This window comes from Canis aureus, chromosome 18, assembly GCF_053574225.1.
Source record: "Canis aureus isolate CA01 chromosome 18, VMU_Caureus_v.1.0, whole genome shotgun sequence".
In the NCBI taxonomy this organism is placed as follows: Eukaryota; Metazoa; Chordata; class Mammalia; order Carnivora; family Canidae; genus Canis; species Canis aureus.
The window spans coordinates 18,287,185-18,306,091 of NC_135628.1; the positions used below are offsets into that span (position 1 = coordinate 18,287,185).

Below are 18,907 nucleotides of genomic sequence, written 5' to 3' on the forward strand. Positions count from 1 at the left end.
CTATCTTCTGCCCAGTTATTGACTTGATCAAAATACAAATTTAGGTAAATGTGTTGACTGGATAGCTTGGTACTTGTGTGCCTGAGTGGAAACCCTTCCAAATAAACCACCACGGCCACATTTTATATTTGCCAGTGATACGTGTGTTTTGTAAGTTAAACCTCATTTAAAATCATTTAAAATGATTTAAAATCATTTAAAACAAGGGTTGGCAGATGATGACCTGTTTGTTGGTAGCCATGTATTTTGTGAATAAAATTTTATTGGAACACAGCCATACACATTTATTTACATATCGTTTAGGACTGTTTTCATGCTATAATGGCACAGTATGTTACAACAGAGATGATGTTGCCCATAAGCCTGAAATCCTATCTGGTTCTTCAAGAAAAACTTTGCTGATGCTTAATGTAGAAAAACACTTCAGGAGTTTTGATGTGGAGCTTAATTAATGTATTCAGCATAGGGACGTAAGAAAGCATCCATTTTACAATGGGAACTTAAAACCATTAAAAGTTCAAAACAAACAAACAAACAAACAAACCTAAGTTGATAAAAGTATATAATCCCTTATGTGAAGTAGTCTCACCAAAACATCAGACTTAAATCTGATGAAGCTTCTGGATCTAGCTACTAGTTTACAGGAAATACAGAGTATGAGGAACATATTACATAACACCAGGCAATACCATCTGCAAAGTTCAGACTGTGGGAAATTCTGTAGGAGAAATGGCCCAACAAGTAAAATGCAAAAGAATAAAATGAGAGGCAGAGATTAAAGGAAATTTGAGACATTACCAACTACTAGATCCTGATTTAAATCAGTAAACTCATTTATGAGATAATGAGAACATTTGAACACTGGGTAGTTGAAGAAATCAAGGTTTTTATTGTTAATATTTTTAGGTGTGACATTATAAATAGAAATTTACAAAGGGGATGTGAGTTGTATTAGTGAAGTTTAAGGCACCTTTTCCCTATGTGATGCTTTGATCCCATCTTTGTGAACACAGACCGAAAGAAAAGTGTTTTAATGAATTATAAACAGAAGGAGAAAATGTAAACCTGGGGTTCTGTGCAGTCAAGGAATTGTTAACACATTTAGTTGAAGTCAGAGACAGTAGTCATAATGACTTGAATATTCTAAATGCTTCTTTGTGTGAATCTCTTCCACTGCAAAGGCCATTCTCCAAATATCGTATTGAGTCTAACCAGCAAGAGTGTACGAGAGAGCTAGCTTAGTGGGGTGTGCATAGATTGCATGTACTTTGCTATGCAAGTACCTTTCTATTGCAATACTGCACTCATTGAGGTGTTGCTCAGTGCTCTAACAAAGAGACTCCAAAATAATATGGCTTAAAGAAAATGGAGGCTTACTTTTTGCCCCTATTATAGTTTAGATGTGTATGGACAGTCCAGGGCTGGTGGGTTACTCTGCCTCAACACAGGACTTCCATCTGTGGATCACTTATGAGCGTGTCCTAGGCAGCAGCAGGAGGAGGAAAAAAGTGAAGGACAAACTGTCCCTTTTATGGGCATGACAAGGAAGTTGCACATATCATTTCATCTCCCATTGGTCAAGATTTATCATGTGGCCACATGTAGCCACAAGGAAAGCGGGGAAATGTCATCTGTGGCTGGGCAGTTATGTTCTCAGCTATCTGTTCAAGAGTTCTATTACTAAAAAGGAAAAGGAATGAATGGGATTTTGGCTAAAAACCTGCCACTGTTACAGCTTCTCTCTTTCTCTTCTTCTTTACAGAAAGCATCACTGTGCAGACTATGATTGACATCTTACGGGACAAAGCCAGTGGAGTCTGTATAGACTCTGAGTCTTTCCTCACCACAGCCAGTGTAGTGTCTGTTCTGCCTCAGAACAGAAGCTCGCCATGCATTCACTACTTCACTGGGACCCCAGATCCTTCCAGGTATGTCTGACACACAGTCGCGCTGGCAGAGAGTATATGCTTCCCTTGAAAGCTCATCCAATAAGCATATACTACATTCCTCTCCCTTGCCTTCTGTAGCTGAGTCACATTTTTCAATCAACCCCAACGTGGCCAAGGCAGTACAGAGAACTTTGGCTAAGGGGAGTTCTTGGCTCTAGTCATATCACTTTTTTTTTAAGTAGGCTCCATGCCCAGCATGGAGCCCAACACAGGGCTTGAATTCATGACCCTGAGATCAAGACCCGAGCCTAGATAAAGAGTTGGATACTTAACTGACGGAGCCACCCAGGCGCCCCTAGTCACATCATTTTTATGACAATCATAGAATCAAATGATTTTAATTCAGTAAATAAGTGTTGAGTTGATCTCATGGGCCAGGTGTTGTGCTATGTGTGAGGGATGCAAACATAAATAACACAAAGTGAGACAGATGCAGGAATGCCCAAGATTTATCAAAGCAATCAGTTCCTATGAGCTAGAGGACAACATGGTGCAGAGGCCAAACCTCAAGTGTGCTGGCCACTTCCTTAAGACAGTGTGTTTCAGGGGGTTACTTTCTGCTCACGTATTTCAGCAGAGGGGTTGTACTGCTCAGGATTTAAGAATACAGCCTCTAGAATAATCTGCCAGGATTTTGAATTCCATCTGTCTGACTTAGGGACTGGTAAGTTGCTTAACTTCTGTAAGCTTCAGTGTCTATACTGTACCATGGGGATAATCCCAGCTCCTACCTTGTATGCTTGTTGGGAGGATTAAATGAGATAATCCAGGAAAATACACAGTAGGTTTAACTTCTCTTTATTAAGACTATCTCTGATTTGCTAGGCAGACGGCATTCTCACTCCCTGGTAATGTTGAGTCACATACAGCACCGGTCACATCATCAGTGGCTTAGGCACAACCATCCAGTGGTTTCTAATTCTGTTCATTATCAGAATCACTTGGAGGGGTTTTTGAAAAATACAGGTGCTTGGGCCTGTTGTATCAGAATCCTTAAGTTGGGCTCAGGAATCTGTCAGTAAGACTGATTCTCAGCTTGGAAAACTCTAGAAGACTTCCTATTCCACTAGTTTCACTGGTATTTCTTAGGAGTTCCACTGGATGAAAACCATCATCACTGTTTGAATATTGGACATTGCACTATTGAAAACTCTAGAAGACTTCCTATTCCACTAGTTTCACTGGTATTTCTTAGGAGTTCCACTGGATGAAAACCATCATCACTGTTTGAATATTGGACATCAAATCTTTAACTGCTACCAGGAAATTGGTACATATTTATTCTTATTATTTCAGGAATATAAGATAGTGATGGTGTCTAGAAAGGGTCATCTATTTCTTAGATGACTCAGGAGAAAAGCTAAGTACCTCTCTTAAACTTTTGGCCTTACTTTTTCTTTTCTTTTTCTTTTTCTTTCTTTCTTTTTTTTTTATGTTTAGAGAGAGAGAGTGTACATGTGAGAGGGGCAGGGTGGGGAAAAGGAAGGGCGGCAGGAGAGGGTGAGAGAGAATTTTTTTTTTTTTAAGATTTTATTTATTTATGAGGGAGAGAGAGAGAGAGAGGCAGAGACACAGACACAGGCAGAGGGAGAAGCAGGCTCCCAGCATGGAACTTGACATGGAGCTCGATCTCACAACCCTGAGATCATGACATGAGCTGAAATCAAGAGTCAGACACTTAACCTACTGAGCCACTTAGGGACTTCTCAGCCTTAGTTTTTAAACTACTGCCAATATCAATAGATCATTCTAGCAGGATCTGACTATTAAATTCAGTATAATCTATTCTTGATTTTTCATTCATTCATTTATTGATTCAACAAGACTCATAAAGCACCTACTATATACCAGCTATCATGCTTGTTAAGTACTAGGGATGAAGTGTGTACAAGGTGACAGGTGGCTTGGAGGTGATGCTGAAGGAGCAAGCTTCCTAGAGGAAGGATCCCTTGAGTGCCAGGCATTGTGGAAGAGCAAGACTTAGTTAGGTACAGAAAACAAGAATGACATTTTGGGTAGAAGGAACAATGCAAATGCTGAGAGCCATCAGACAGTATCCTCTGTGGATTAGGTTTCCATCTCTCTTCCAACCTCTACTCTACCAGTGGATGAGCTCGGCTGCCCTCGAGTGGCACCTCTGCCGGCCTCCCTCAGTGAGCCTCTACTGTGTGATATACCAGCCAGTCTCCCAGGATGCACTCCTGTTTGATCCCAGCTACTTCCTCTTAATCTTCCCTTCCAGTTCTTGATGCCTGGTTTCATGGATGGCCCCACTCCCACCCTCTGTTTGGTCCATCAGCTCTGGGGCTCGTCTTTCCCCCCTGTTGTCTGGACTTCCCCTTATGGACTCTGACTTAGCTTGCCCCCAACACTGGTGGCTCAACCACCTTGAGAACACTCTCTGTTGGCTCACAGGGGTACATGCGGGCACTTAGAGCCTGACACTAGAGTGCCTGGGATGCTCTGCCTATGTATTTGGCCATGTTTTTTAGGGAGCAGGAGCCTTTGCAGGAGTGGGTTGAGCTGAAGAAGGCCTGTACCACCCCTTTTGCTTCTGATATCTCAGGCACCTGCTCCAGCTGTGCTTAGAAGGCAGGGCTCTGTGAGACCAGGACAGTAATATGAAGGAATGCCACTTCCTAGACTGAAGTGCGTGGCCCGGTACAGTTCTAAGATTGGGCTGGGAAATAGCCCTCTAGTATTTAATATGGAAAATTTCAAGTAATTTTTAAGAGAAAATGATTCATGGTTAAATTAATTGAAAAGACTGTAAGGAAGATTAAAGGCTCTCCGGAAGACATTCTTTTGTGTCTTCCAGGGCTAAGTGAGCTGCCTTTCTTACTGCAATTGTTAGAACTGTCACAGATTCAACATTTCAGTGTTTCTCTGTAATTGGGCATGTTTAACATTTTGTATTTTGTCAGCAGGAAGCATAATTACCTACTCTTGGGTTTTTAGGTAGTGAATCGGGGAAACTTTAGCTGGCTTCTGCTGACGCTAAAAACATCAGAGAGATGTTTTCAGGAAATCATTTCCGAGCAGGGGGCTGGCAAAAGATGATGATCCAGGAGCAGGACTGTGCTCTTTATCGCTCCCAAGTAACATTCGGAACCAAAGGACCTGATCTATTGTTTTGTCTGCTTCAGCACTTCTCTGCCCTTTGCTCACTGTATTTCTTGCAGATCCTTCTCTCGACTCGTTCCAGCCTTTTTTTTTTTCTCTTTCTCTTTCCCTCTCAGTATGTACCAGGTGTGATGCAAGTTTGGGAGCTGAATGTGTCAGAGCTTCAGAGATCCAGAGAGATGCAAAAGACCTTCGATTAATTATATTGAGATATTAGTAATATTCCTCTGAGTTAGCCAGTGCTCGGTGATCCACATAGTGACACCGACTAGCCTTAGCGCTGGGGTTCTGACCTCTGCAAGCCCCTTCCTCGGTGGAAGCCAGGACTGGCCAAAGCGTCAGTGACGTGAAGTACTGGAGAGGGAGAGAGTAGAGAAGTCCCTTAGCACTTTGAGAACATAACAGTCCTGCAGTGTGCTGGAGCCAGTGAGAGCCGATTACGTGCCTCTCTTCCCAACCCTATGTTCAGTGACGTCACACTGGCAACTTGACATGGGTCACACTGCAGAAACTGGCTGACACCACGAATCAGGGCTTATTTGCTCCAGACATGGTCGTCAAACCAGCACATCATCAAGAGGCCCTGACATCTGAGAGAGCCCACAAGTACTCTACATACAGGATAGATAAACCAAGAGGGGGAGAAAATGGGAAATTTTTCCATTTTAAATATTAAAAGGCTATCAGCTCATTTTTCTAATCAGATTAGGCTGTATATTTACACCTAGGGAACAGAAAATAGAGAGGAATTTCTAGGGAAATAGTTTTGACCTTCTTTATCTAGCAGCAAAGAGCTGGGGAGATACAGGCGCCTGGGGTGTGTGTATATGTGTGTGTGTGTGTGCGTGCATGCGCGCGTGTGTGTGTGTTTCCACCTCTTCTCCCAGTGTACTAAGCTTGAGAAGCTAATTGGATTAACTGAGACTGTCTCATCTGGTTAATTCAAAAGTGGTGACAAGTGGCACCTCTTTGTTGGTGGAGATAACTCTATGAGCCTTAGACACCACAGCCTGTAAATACAGCTCTGGTGCGGTTCAGGGCACAGCTGGCACAGATGTCCACAATGCTGAGGGTCCCATGCAAAATAGCAGCCCCTTCCCCCCATTTCATTCTGAATCCGGCCGTAACCATCTCTCTCCTCTCTTCTATTCTACAATTTTTCTTTAAAGATTTTATTTATTTATTCATGAGAGACACACAGAGGCAGAGACACAGGCAGAGGGAGAAGCAGGCTCCATGCAGGGAGCCTGATGTGGGACTTGATCTCAGGACCTTGGGATCATGACCAGAGCCGAAGGCAGATGCTCAACCCCTAAGCTACCCAGGCGTCCCTACCCTGCAATTTTTACCTCAAAACCTTCCAGAGCCTCTGGATCCAGCCCTCAGCTTGTCCTATGCTCCAAAAGTAGTAGTTCTGTTTCTCTCTAAATAGGCTCCTCACTGATCAGTTCTGCGCTCAGCCAGATGTACCTGGGACTATGTGATTAAAGCGCCTCAAGGTAAAAAGGCAGAGCGACCCATTCAGAGAGACACCTGCAATCGAGAGAAAGCTGGTTATCCTGAGTTCCTCTGAGCTTGGTTGAAATTTTGCAAATTCACCAGCGCAGGATCTTGGGCCACTTCCCTCTGTGCCAGCGAATCTGCTGGGGACTCCAGAGCACGGGGGAAGCCTGACTCAGGCACCAAGGAAGTTTCTGCACCTTCAGTGAGAACAGAGCCATGTTTGAGGTCAGAAGGGCTGGCTGGCCACTGATAAAATTCCAAAGCCCACAGTACAAAAAGGTGTTAGATTTTTCTGCATGATGTGTATTAAAAAAACCCAACAGAACGATATAATGGTGAGAGGTTGTAGGGGAAACCTGACCTCAGCTTTTGAAGATCTGAATTTAGTTCTCCATCTGCCACTCATTAGGAATATGCCTTTGGACCAAGCACCTAGCTGCTGCGAGCCCCAGTCTTCTCATCTGTAAAATGGGTTAGGAATTTTGCCCTGCTTTGTTCATTGCTCTATCCCTAGGACCTAGAATGGTTTGTTACTTAGGTATCACTCAACACATATTTACTGATGAATGAATAAATAATTAGGAGTACCAGGAGACCTGAATGCAAGCACTTTGAAAATTGTGATACATTATAAAATGTCAGGGATTTTCATGGTAATTTTGTTTTCCTTCTAAATGAGAAAACAAATGAAAGGAAAGCATTTTTTTGTACTGGCTCACTGTGTCTATCACAAGGACAGATAAGGCAAAAATGCCTCTAGGGGAGCATGTTTCTTGGCTGTGACTCAGAGTGTCACCCAAGGCTAAAATTCTGCAGGCCTCGGAGACACACTGGAAGCCCATGCTGTGTTTCCTGTCATCAGACTGTGCCTTGGACCTTAGATTTGTCTCAGGGATTGCTGGCGGTGGTGGTGATATGGTTCCTTTCATGTTACTCATGGCTTCCTTTGTTTATTGTTCCTCAAGAGGATGGATAGCTCCTTTAGTGTAGCTCAGCCAGGTTTAAACCTCCTCATTAATCAGTTGCCGGGCTGCCCTTTGCTACTGGAATAATTTTCCCTTCTGGGCATATTATCTTGGGTTCATGTCACAGCACATCATGGAGGCGCTGAGTGTCAGGGTAAATTCCAGGGTAGGTGGCTTCTTTGAAAGTGAGGACAGAGCAGAACTAGCTTTCTGGAGCCCTCTCAGGTGTGTCCCACATCAGAGCCATCCCTGACACACTCGGTGTGTGACGAAGTGTGCCCTGGCCTGTCCAGGTGGCCTGGGAGGGGTGGTGCCTCATGACCCGGGTGGCAGTTTCAGCTTTGCCATCGGCTGGACATGTGACCTGGGTCAAGTCATTTAATTTCTGGGCCATTAATTAACATATATTTGATCAAGTGGCATTTAAGAAGCTACTGTCGGAGCTGTTAGTGTGGGAAGGTGTCTGAGATTCTCCTCGGCTATTTAGAATTGTAGTGTGATATTCTATAAGGCTTGGCAAGAAATCAGAAGGTTTGGGTTTATCCACATTCTAGTTTTTTGGGTATGTAGGCACAAATAATCAAGCCTGAGTTATAATTCCCATATTCTGGCTTAAATAAATATTAGTATTATTACAGTTTGTCACCAGCAGTAATTTTTATTCATTAAACCCTCAAATATCTCCCTTTAACCATTTGACAAATCTGTGCTTCATGTTTTTAGCAGTTGAGGATACTGACTTCCTTACAGACTCTGAAAAAAAAAATCCGTGGAGAGCTGTGGCTGCTTTAAAGTATAATGGGAACCTCATCATATTTTATTATTTTAAAAAAGAAAATCGATAGTTGGGGAAGGATAAACATACGGCGCCTCGTGTCTTAGGAAAGCCACCAGACACCCTTACTGATGTTAAACTAACCTCCACATTCCGGCGGGTGGGGAGTGGGTTTGAAGTCACATGGAATGTTCTGATTCTTACTACACCATTATCCTAGATATTGGATGCAGAAGACCACTACTGTGCTGAGCGTGAACTTCTTGAAGTCAGAGCCACAAGTTCGTGGGTTGCATGACATACAAACAGAAGTTAAATAATAGGTTTAGAGGCTGGGAGGGACCTTAGAGATCATTGGAGTCCCGATGAGGGACAGAGAGGGAACAGAGAGTGTCGGCGGTCGGTCAGAGGAGGAGGGGCCGGCCGTCCCAGTTCTGAGCCCCAGCGCAGTCCCCGCCGCCACTGCCACCCGCGGTGCTCCCAGGCCGTGGCCCCCAGAGCCGCGCTCCTGGCCCACGGGCCGCTGTGTCAGAGTTCTGGTCCCGATCGCCGGCCTTGGGCCGCGGAGGTCCCGGCTCTGGCCCGTGCTGCCCGCAGCGCAGGCCCCGGGCTGAGAGCACGTGAGCTGCGCCGGCTGGGCTCCCGCGGAGGGCCTGCAGGTTAACGTGTGCTGCCGGGGTGCACTGTTGGCCCCGGAGCTGGGGTGCTCGCCCGCCCTGAGGCTGCGGGCAGGGGAGGGACTCCGTTAGCTCTGGACTCGCTTTCCTCCCGCTTGCCCTCCCGCCCCCTCTGTTACCCTTTCCCAGTGACCCCTCACACTGCAGCCCTTTTGCAGGATCAACCGCGTGACTAATTGGATAATTCAGCATTAGAGAATCAAAATTGCTTTAGACACTTTAAAGCTTTGCGTGGATTCCTTTCACCTTCAGTAGTCAGCGTGCAATATTCAGTAGAGGGGGGAAGGACCGATGTGTGTTCCCCAGGCTGTAGGAGGTGGCGGCTGGCAGTCTGTGCTCCCTCCGTGCTGGGCAGCCGTGGTCCGTCCTGGGCAGGGCAAGGCCCTGGCAGGCGTGGCCTGGGGAAGGCAGGCCTGTCCGCGCCCTGTGCTTCCCAGGAGATAGGGCTGAGGATGGGTCTGAGTCTCCTGGAAGCATCCTCATCACCTGCAGAGAACAGGGTACCTGGCACCTATCCTGCACCAGTGTCACCCACTTTACCAGCTTGAGCTATGAAGGTCTCACTGATTTTATTTTTCAGTGCTTTTTTAAAAAAATTTTTTTTCAAAGATTTTGAGAGAGAGAGCCAGAGAAAGAGCATGAGCAGAGGGGAGGGGTAGAGGAAGAGGGAGAAGCAGGGTCCCCCCTGAGCAGGGAGCCCAATGCAGGGCTCCATCCCAGGACCCCGGGATCATGACCTGAGCTGAAGGCAGATGCTTAACTGACTGAGCCACCCAGGTACCCCTCTCACTATTTTTAATATTCACATGAAACTTAGCTGGAGCCTAGTCTTGCAGAGTGACTTCAAGGTCTTTTTTCCTCTCTTGAGTCCTCCTTCCTTTGTGAACCTCAGGGAACCACCGCAAGAGGTCACTTCTCATGATTAGATTTTCTCCACTTTTCCACAAGTTTGCTTCACCTCCCTTCACTTTTACAAAAGAGGTACATTAGTATGGTACCTGTTTTCACCAACTAGAAGACATCCCAAGAGGATGTTTGCCTTTTACGAAATGATAATTGGTTCTTGGCCTTATACCATCATGGCTTATGAGAGGTTTCCTAGGAACGTTCCACCTTCAAATATCTGGGGAAGCCTGTACTGTCCTTCCTAGTGTGTTCCTCAGACTTGGAGCCCCCTGGGGACCTTGTTAACATGCAGACTTTGATTCGGTAAGATGGGGGTGGGGCCTGAGCATGATGCTGATGCATCACATCCAGGGGCACAATTTGGGTAGCCAGGGTCATTGGTCCCCAGTTTTTTTCAGATTGTGGCACACTGGCAAGGCTGTCCTGGCTGCCTCAGGCCCAGCCGCCTCAGGATCAGCATCCCAGCTCACTGCTAACCCACCTGACGCCTGGAGGAGCCGAGGTGTACCAGTTAAGAGGAGAGAAAAGAACCCAAGTCTGATCAGTGCACATAGTCTTATCCCACTTCTTATTATTGCAGGTGCTGCCCCACGGAGTGGCTGAAAGCAGGCTACCCTTGGCCCAGGAGCGCTGCTTTGATTCAGCACTGTTTATCTGGGTGCAGAGGGGAGAATAGGTCTCTCTCCCCATGTTACACGCAGCTGTGGTCTCCACACACCTTGTTGGCTTGGGATCTCAGGATGCAGTTTTTAAGAACCATGGCTCTTTTGGTGTGTGAGTGTGTGTTGATGTGTGTGCAGTTATGCACAGATACCCCTGTGCATGCGTGCACACAGACACACACACACACACACACACACACATTTTCCCTAAGGTATACCATCATGCCGGAAGAGCTGAATGAGTTCTGCATTAGCCACCTCCTATGCCCAGAGCTCCTCTTTCACACAACAGGGCTGCTGTTTCTCTGCAGTGTGTCCTCTCTGGGGACTCTGGGAACCTTTGTGTCATCTGCAAATAAGGTAGGACCTTAAAAAAAACAAAGAGATAAGGTCTCAGGCTCTTCCTTTCCAGGGAGGCCAGTTTCCAGGAAGATACTGTAGAGAAAGGCAAACCTCTTTCAACACAGATAGATGGCCCATCACGCCCTTTCTCAAGACACTGTGTTTCTGTTTGCCTTTACATAACTGAAAGGGGCCTCTCTAACGGTCTTCCCAGGACAAAGTAAGTCTGTTTTGGTGTCTCCTTGCTTTTAATAGAAGAATTTGCAGCTGGTAAATGACAGTTCTACTAAAATACTTACTAAAATATGCAGTTGTGTCGGTGTCCCAGCCCCCTTCCCACCCTCCATGCGCTGGCTCAGGCAGTGCTTGCCGAATGAAAGGACAGTCTGGTGTCCTCAAGCCTCAAGCTCAGTTGTGGTGAAGCACCTCTCCTTTCTCTCCAGGTCCATATTCAAGCCTTTCATCTTTGTTGATGATGTAAAACTGGTCCCCAAAGCACAGTCTCCTTGCTTTGGGGACAACGACCCTGCCAAAAAGGAGCCTCGGTTCCTGGAGAAGCCGGACCGCCGGCATGAGCTGTACAAGGCCCACGAGTGGGCACGTGCTGTCATCGAAAGTGACCAGGTGAGCCTGGGGCTGGGCCCACGGCGGGGGGGTGGGGGGGGGGGCGCCGTCTGTGAGAGGTGAGGCAGGAGAGCGGTTATGGAGTTCACCATTTTCCTCCTTGCCAGCTTCCGTCCTTCCAGAAATTCAGATACCCAAGGCCCTTCCTAGAAGGCTGCTGTTGACCTTTCCAGCCAGTCTCTTGAAACCAAATGAAACAAAGCTTCCACTTCAGTGGGCGAGGAATATCCCTCTTTCATTTACTGTGTACCTAGGAAATAATAGAAATGTGTGGTTCTACTGGGGATCACTGCTTTTCTGCTGTCTAAAAATCTTTGTATACTTTTGAGGGTAAGAAGTTGTACAAGATGACAAAACTTTATTTAAAGTTACAATCCTATGTTTTAAAAAAAGTAATTCTTCAAAGAAGTTCTGGAAATGGATGGTTGTACAATGCAGATGTTCATATTGCCACTGACCGTGTACACTTAAAAATGGCTAAAATGGCAAAATTTATGTTATGTATATTTTACTATAATTTTAAAAAGTTTTTTTTTAAAAGATTCTCAAATTCCTAGTGTTTTGCAAAATTTATTCTTGAACGTGCAATTCCCCCCACCTCCCCAACCCCCGCCCAAGTTCTGGTAAATAAAATTAGAGGACATTGATTCAAATAAGACACACACCCTGTATTTGCCCACGGCAGCCATTAGTGATGGGTGGCGTATAAAACTCAAACCTCTGTTTTGCTGAAGGGAAAGGAAAAGAACATGGTTATTAGATGCCCATCTGCTTTGCAAGCATGTGTTTAACAATTTGAAACAGGTCCAGTCTGTTCTGAAGAAAGGGACACCGTGTAGATAAATTGGTGCCTGCATGTGTGGGGCTGGGTGAGCTTATCTCATGCTCGGCACGGTGGACTATATAAAAAGCATGTATAGAAGGGCAATATCAATAGTAAATCCAAGGGAATTCAGAAAGAACCTCAGAGAACGGCAGCCTCACTACTAGAACTTGCTCTTCTGTGCCACAGCGATGACCATTTGAACATGTCAAAGTCATAGATTTTTACATTTGCCTTCCCTGTTGAACACTTCCTGAGAATCATGAGTGCTGCTGCCACGCTGCACTGAGCTTTGCCCGGATGTCCACCTTGGTTCCCGACTGTGCGAACTTTCTAGGTGGATGACAGCAAGCCCTGAATACAAATGCCACTTGGTGCATGGTTTTGTGATTATGGGGCAACTAGAAGGCAGAGGCAGAGGGAGAAAGGGCCATGTGTTTGAACTATTCCACATAAAATGTCAAAGAGATAAGACTGATGAGGTTGGGTGGGCTTTGCAATTGAGCAATGACCATTGGTTTGAGCCAAGGCGGTGTCAGGAAGAGGTGGAGGGGTGGTGACAGCAGCTTCTCCACTCTGAGACTAATTGGGCCGATGAAAGCTTTTCATGGTCATCCACTGTAAGTGAGTGGAAGAAGAGGTCTCACTACCTCAGGGAAAAAAAAGTTGGGGGATGGACATGGCATGTGTTTATTTGCTGATCCATTTATTCATTCAACAAACAGTTATTGGGAGTGCCTATTGTGTCCCAGGCATTGGAACATAGTGATGAGTTCAGTTCTCCCTCCAGGAGCTCATGGTCTAAAGGGGGACACAGGCAAGTAAGACAGATCCTTCCAAGACAGGAAGAGAACAACCATGGCAGAAATAAAGGCATTGACAGGGAGCCCAGAGGAAAGGGTCGAAGAGGCCTGGTGATGGGTACAAGATGACCGAGTGCTGAGGAAGAGCAGGGTGGAGTATCACGGGTTGGAAGAATAAGGCAGTTAATACAGTCTGGTTGAAGGGAAGGAAGGCATGGCAGGGGGTGAGGCAAGCAGGAGCCTCGTATGTCACAAAAGATCTTTCCTGAATGTCTCTCGGGAGTCTGGATTTTATCCTGAAGGCAGCAAGGAGTTAAGGAGGCCAAGCATTCTAGAATGATCCCTGTAGCAGCTATGGGGAAACTGCTTGAATGGGGTGGGTGGGCCCTGGGCGACTTTCTTGTCCATTGTACTGACTCGCACCGTTTCCGTCCTTCCTCAGGAGCAAGGTCGCAAGCTGAGAAAGACCATGCTGGAACTAGAGAAGCAAGGCCTGGAAGCCATGGAAGAAATCCTGACCAGCTCTGACCCCCTGGACCCCACCGAAGTGGGGGATCTTTTCTATGACTGTGTTGACACGGAGATTAAGTTCTTTAAGTGAAGTAAGCATTCCCTTTCCCCTTCTTATTTAAACTTTCCCACCTTACTAAATGACCAGCAAAACAAACCACTCTCCTGTTTGAGTAGAACGAGAAAGTTCAGATGTGTCAAAGTCACACTCGTGTTCTGCCCCGAAGCTCAGCAACGTCCCCTCCTTCTACAACGTAGCTTCCCTTCTTTTGCGATGTAACGCGTATCCATTTGCCTGTCGTTCGATCGTATGACTAATTGTGGATTTTCAGCTGCTCTCATTGTATCTCGGTGACAGTGGACACATCAGCCTTCTCACGGAGGACGAGGTTCCTCGGGCCTTGAAAGGGGGCTCCCCGGCGCTGAGTGTGCAGGAAGAGCAAAATCTTTTGAAGTCTTATTCCTTCTCTCAATTGACAGTTTCTCCCAGGCTCCCGAAGGGCCCAGCGCCGTTGTGTGTGTGCTTGAGGGAGAAGCTGCCCGGTCCCCCTTCCCACGGTGCGTGCCTGTCCTGCAGAATGTCCCCAGAAGTGTCTGCTGAGGGTCGAAGCCAGTGGGGAGGGCCGGGGTGGGGGGGCTCTGTGGTCCCAGCTCCTCCCGAGTCCGTGATCCTGAAGAGCCTGTCTTCTGCACACTGCGCTCGCCTGCAGTGGGGGGCTGGGGTTGGAGTTGGGGGGCGAGGGGGGCTGGGGTAGCTGGAACCGCCCGCCCTAGAGATGCGGAGGCAGCCAGGCCCGCGGCCTCCCCACGGCCTCCCCCGGCCTCCCCGCCTGGCTCTCCCCAGAGGCCTGAGGCGCTCCCCGCGGGGCAGCCTGCCCACCCCTTAGAGGTGGCCTGTGTCGGGACGATTTCGAGGGCCATCTGCTTCCTTCAGGATTCATTAAACGGCCCGATGGCCTAGTTGCACCCCCCCACCCCCGACGCCACCAAAGCTGCGAATTTCTCCAGGGAAAGAAAAGGAGAAACCCTTGACCGGTTCGATTTCAAAGTCGCCGGAATCGGGGCGGCGGCTACATCATCTCAGCAGAGGCTTTCATTAAACTGATTTGTTTCCCACGTCGGTTCGCGCGGAGGATTTGACTGGCGGCCTGAGCGTGGAAGGAGCGCGCGAGGAGGAGCAGATGGCCCGGCGCCGGGGACACAGGGCAAGGAGGTGACAGATGGGCGCAGGAGCTCCCGCGCGGTGGCTGCAGCCCCAGGCCTCCTGCCCGCGTGCTCTGCCCTCCGAGCCGCGCGGCCTGTGGTGAGCGGCGACAGTCCTCCAAGGGGCCCGCGGGCAGCGACTGCACCGACGGCGGGGCACGACCGGCCTCCAGGGCCAGGAGGGACGCGGCCGCACACCCAGGGGTGGGCGCGGAGGGCCACGGGGCCTGTCGGGACACACCGTGTCCTGCCGACGTCCCCTACCAGCGTGGGCACGAGAGAGCCACGAGCCTCGTCCTGCAGTCTTGTAGGTTCTGTGTGTAAAATCACAAACGACAGGTGGAAGGAGATGGGGAGGAGGCTTGGGCCTCCCATCCAGGGCCCATCCAGGGCTCTCGCCGTCGTTGAGCATAGGGTCTCCTCGGAGAGGCAACGGCCGTTCTCAGAGCATCTGTTTGCAGATGCTGAGGGGGTGGGGCGAGTCTTACCTCACCCCTTCTCCGTCCACCTGCTTGCTGGTTAAGGCAAGCTGATGTGGAAAACCACCCTAAAATTTCACCTATAGTAGGTGGTTTTACCTCCACCTACTATAGAAACATTGTGTCAGACCTGACAGGCCTGAGATACCCAAGGCGATGGGGGGGCGTTTTACCAAGAGAAGTCTAGTGAGAATTAATTACACAGACGTCTGCTTTCATTATTTTGGGCCAAATGAAGGCCCTGGGTAACCCATCCAGCCGATGCCCTTCCCTAGCCACTGCGAAGAGGGAAGTACAATGGCGACTTCTGTTAGGGGACATATGTCCAGCGTCTCAAAGAAGGGCCAGCCCTACAGGAGAAAGGTCTTGGCCGACGCTGTACGTCACAATTGTGATGTCCCCGTGTTACCACCAGGGGGCGTGTCAGCCCTCCATGGCTCAGCCTGGTAGGTGTTAAATGGGACTGGGATGCTTCCATCAGGCACAGAGGGGGAGTCTGGGCACAGTCAAGCCCTCAATAATAGCAGCATGAACTCTCTGTGCACTGGGAGTTGCGAGGAAAGTCAAGAAGAGAGTAAGGGATCTGCTGATGTGGCCGCGCTCTCTGCGAGTGACTTTTATCTACTTAGGTCAACTGCTTAAAATACGTGGTTGGATTTTGAGCAGGCTGTTGGGGAGATGCTCCTTTTTAAATGCTCCTAACAGACCCTGCTTTCGAAAAATGCTTATCAATACATGGATTAATTCTTGACCAGGGATGGCTTTTCTAAAGGCATTATGGGGAAAATGAATATTCATGATGAACTATGAAAGCAACGTTTTAACGGTCAGTGTGTAAATAGCTTCCTGAAATACCATTTGTGTATCCATTAAGATTTGGATGGGGGAGCTGTGCATGCTTTGTGCAGAAAGAAGACATGGCCATCAAGGATGGAATTTCTCCCCCATTCCCATGCCCCATAACTAAACATAAGCTATTTAGTCTTATCTAGTAGATGGGATATGCCATACATGAAGACAGCCTTCATCCTCTCGGGGGCGACGGGGGGGCAGAGGCTGCAGTAAAAGAAAATTGGCAAAGCAGAGTAGTACTCTTCACTCTTGGAGGTTGGTTTGGAATGCTAGGTAGAAATCTAGGTAGAATAAGGATATACTTCAAATTATGGTGATTCTTTAGTGCCCAATAACCTAAGACACAGTGTTATTATTAGGAAGAGTCTTTCTTACAAGCTAACAGAGCAGGTGTATGCCTGTTAGACATTAGCCATGAAGTCCTTTCACTGTTGGGTAAATTATTAGGTCTAAAAAATAATTACCAACCAGGCAAACTACTTTACTCTCTAACTTATGTCACCCCCACATTGATACAGGTGTTACACAGCTCTGGCTGGCCCAGCAGGGAAGCCAGGTGGGACCAGTGTGTCTGCTAGGAAGGCACTAACTGCATTCCTGACTGAAGAACAGTCAGGTTATTTGTCGGGGAGGTCTTCAGCTGAGCTCTCAGCTTAAGGAGGGAAGCACATGGAAGAAAGAGGGAGGGGAGCCCCCCCCCTGGCTGGCCATTCTTGTATGGAGGGGGAGGAGTGGCAGGTCACACGCACGTGCTGTCCCAGCACCACCCTGTGCCTCCCTGTGGCTGTGACATTTCATTCTGCACAGTCCCTAGTCCCAGCTCTCCTCCTATGGTTTGTGTCAAATGTGCTTTTTATCTGACTGACTTCAAACATTCCGAAATGTCACATGCAGATTTCTCATGGGAATGAATATGTACGTGTTTGCAATCATGTTGTGAGAAGTTAAATGTGTGAGCTGGAAAATGCTGTTGGCAGGGAATAATAAATAAGAAAACCTTTCTGTTTCCTGCAGTGGGAACTGACCGTGTAGTCTTAACAGCCTTTTGTACAAATATCTATGAACCAGATAACTTCCCTATCCAGTGCTTGCCCTTGGAATTGTCTCTAAATACATCAAGCATACAATAAAAGAAAACACTGAAATTAATGTCCTTGTGTTTCATGAATAAATGTGGGCATCAGCCACAAAATAGAAAACGTAGGAAGGGGGGATATGTTTTTCTGACTGGAATCTTCAGAAAACCCAGTCAGCTCAGTGTTTCCAACATGGTGGACCGTACTGTGAATGGCTTCACTCTTTAGAACCAAACACAAAAGCACAGTGAGACACCCCTTCACACCCACCAGGATGGCTAACTGTCAAAAAAGTAGAAAATAACAAGTGTTGGTGAGGATGTGGAGACACTGGAGCCCTTGTACAGTGTTGGTGAGAGTATAAAATGGTGCAGCTGGTATGGAAAACGGTATGGCCATTCCTCAAAAAATGTGAAGAGATAGTATTAACATATACCCCAGAAACTCCGAGTATATGCCCAATAGAACTGAAAGCAAGGCCTCAGAGATAGTTTTACGCCCATGTTCACGGCACCATTATTCATAATAGCCAAGAGGTAGAAGCAACCCAAGTGTCCATTGATGTTATTCTCAGCGAAATAAGCCAGTAAGTATCAAGAAGGCAAATATTGTATGATTCCGCTTACATGAGGTCTCAAGAGTAGTTAAACTCATAGAGCTCGAAAGTGGAATGGTGGTTACCAGGGGCTGGGGGGATGGGGAACAAAGAGTTTTTTTCTAGGGGGTAGAGAATTTTGGTTTTGCAAGATGATAAGAGTTCTGGAGATTGATTGCACAATAATGTGAATGTACTTAACAGCACTGAACTGTACACTTAAACATGGTTATGATGGTAAACTTATGTTACGTATATTTTACAATTTAAGAAAAAAACCACGCTAGAAATGGAAGTCCAGATCACCAGAACAGGTGGTGCCATCCATGCCCAGCATCTCTGTGTTAAAGCCATACCAGCTCCGAAAGATGCCACTTAAGAGAAAAGCCAGCTGTCTCCACACTTGTGACCTAGAAATGCCAGATTGCTTCCACGATTTGTTCTCCACTGTGACAGGCAAAAGGCAACTGAACATCTTCATGAAGATAGGACTTCCGTCACTGGTCACAAGTGACTCGTGTCAGGGTCAGAGAAGATGACTGCCCTGTTTATATGGCAAGAAACTTCTAGCTCTTTAAATCTTATTTCCGACTCTTTTTCCATGAACATAACATTCTCCCACAAAGCTCCAAGGTGACAGAGCATATGTTAGTTTGCTAGGGCCGCTGTAATAAAATTCCACAAAGCGCTTGGCTTAAGCCGCAGAAATGGATTGTTTCGCAGTTTTAGAGGCGAGAAGTCCAAAACCAACGTGTCAGCAAGATTGGTTCCCTCTGAGGGCTGGGAGGGAGAATCTGTCCTATGCCTCTCCCCTAGCTTCTGGTGGTTTGCTGCCCTCCGCTTCACCCCAATCTCTGCCTCCCCGTGTCTGTGTCTGTGTCCAAATCCCCCTTATTACAAGGACACCAGTCATACTGGATTAGGGCCCACCCCACCTCGTATGACCTCATCTTAACTAATTACGTCTGCAACAACCTTATTCCCAAATAAGGTTACATTCTGAGATATGGGGTTAGGACTTCCACATAGGAATTTGTGGA

General features: G+C 47.2%; 1 protein-coding gene across 2 annotated transcripts in view; it reads left to right on the forward strand.

Moving 5' to 3' along the window:
- SCRN1 (secernin 1) overlaps positions 1-17,345 on the forward strand; it is a 63,516-nt gene extending 46,171 nt beyond the window's left edge. For both annotated transcript variants that reach the window (XM_077856366.1, XM_077856367.1), the window contains exons 6-8: positions 1,763-1,928; positions 11,346-11,526; positions 13,595-17,345. In XM_077856366.1, coding sequence (XP_077712492.1) covers positions 1,763-1,928; positions 11,346-11,526; positions 13,595-13,753 — 506 coding nt within the window. In that variant the 3' untranslated portion in view covers positions 13,754-17,345. The remainder of the gene's footprint in view (positions 1-1,762; positions 1,929-11,345; positions 11,527-13,594) is intronic.
- The last annotated feature ends 1,562 nt before the right edge of the window (positions 17,346-18,907 follow it).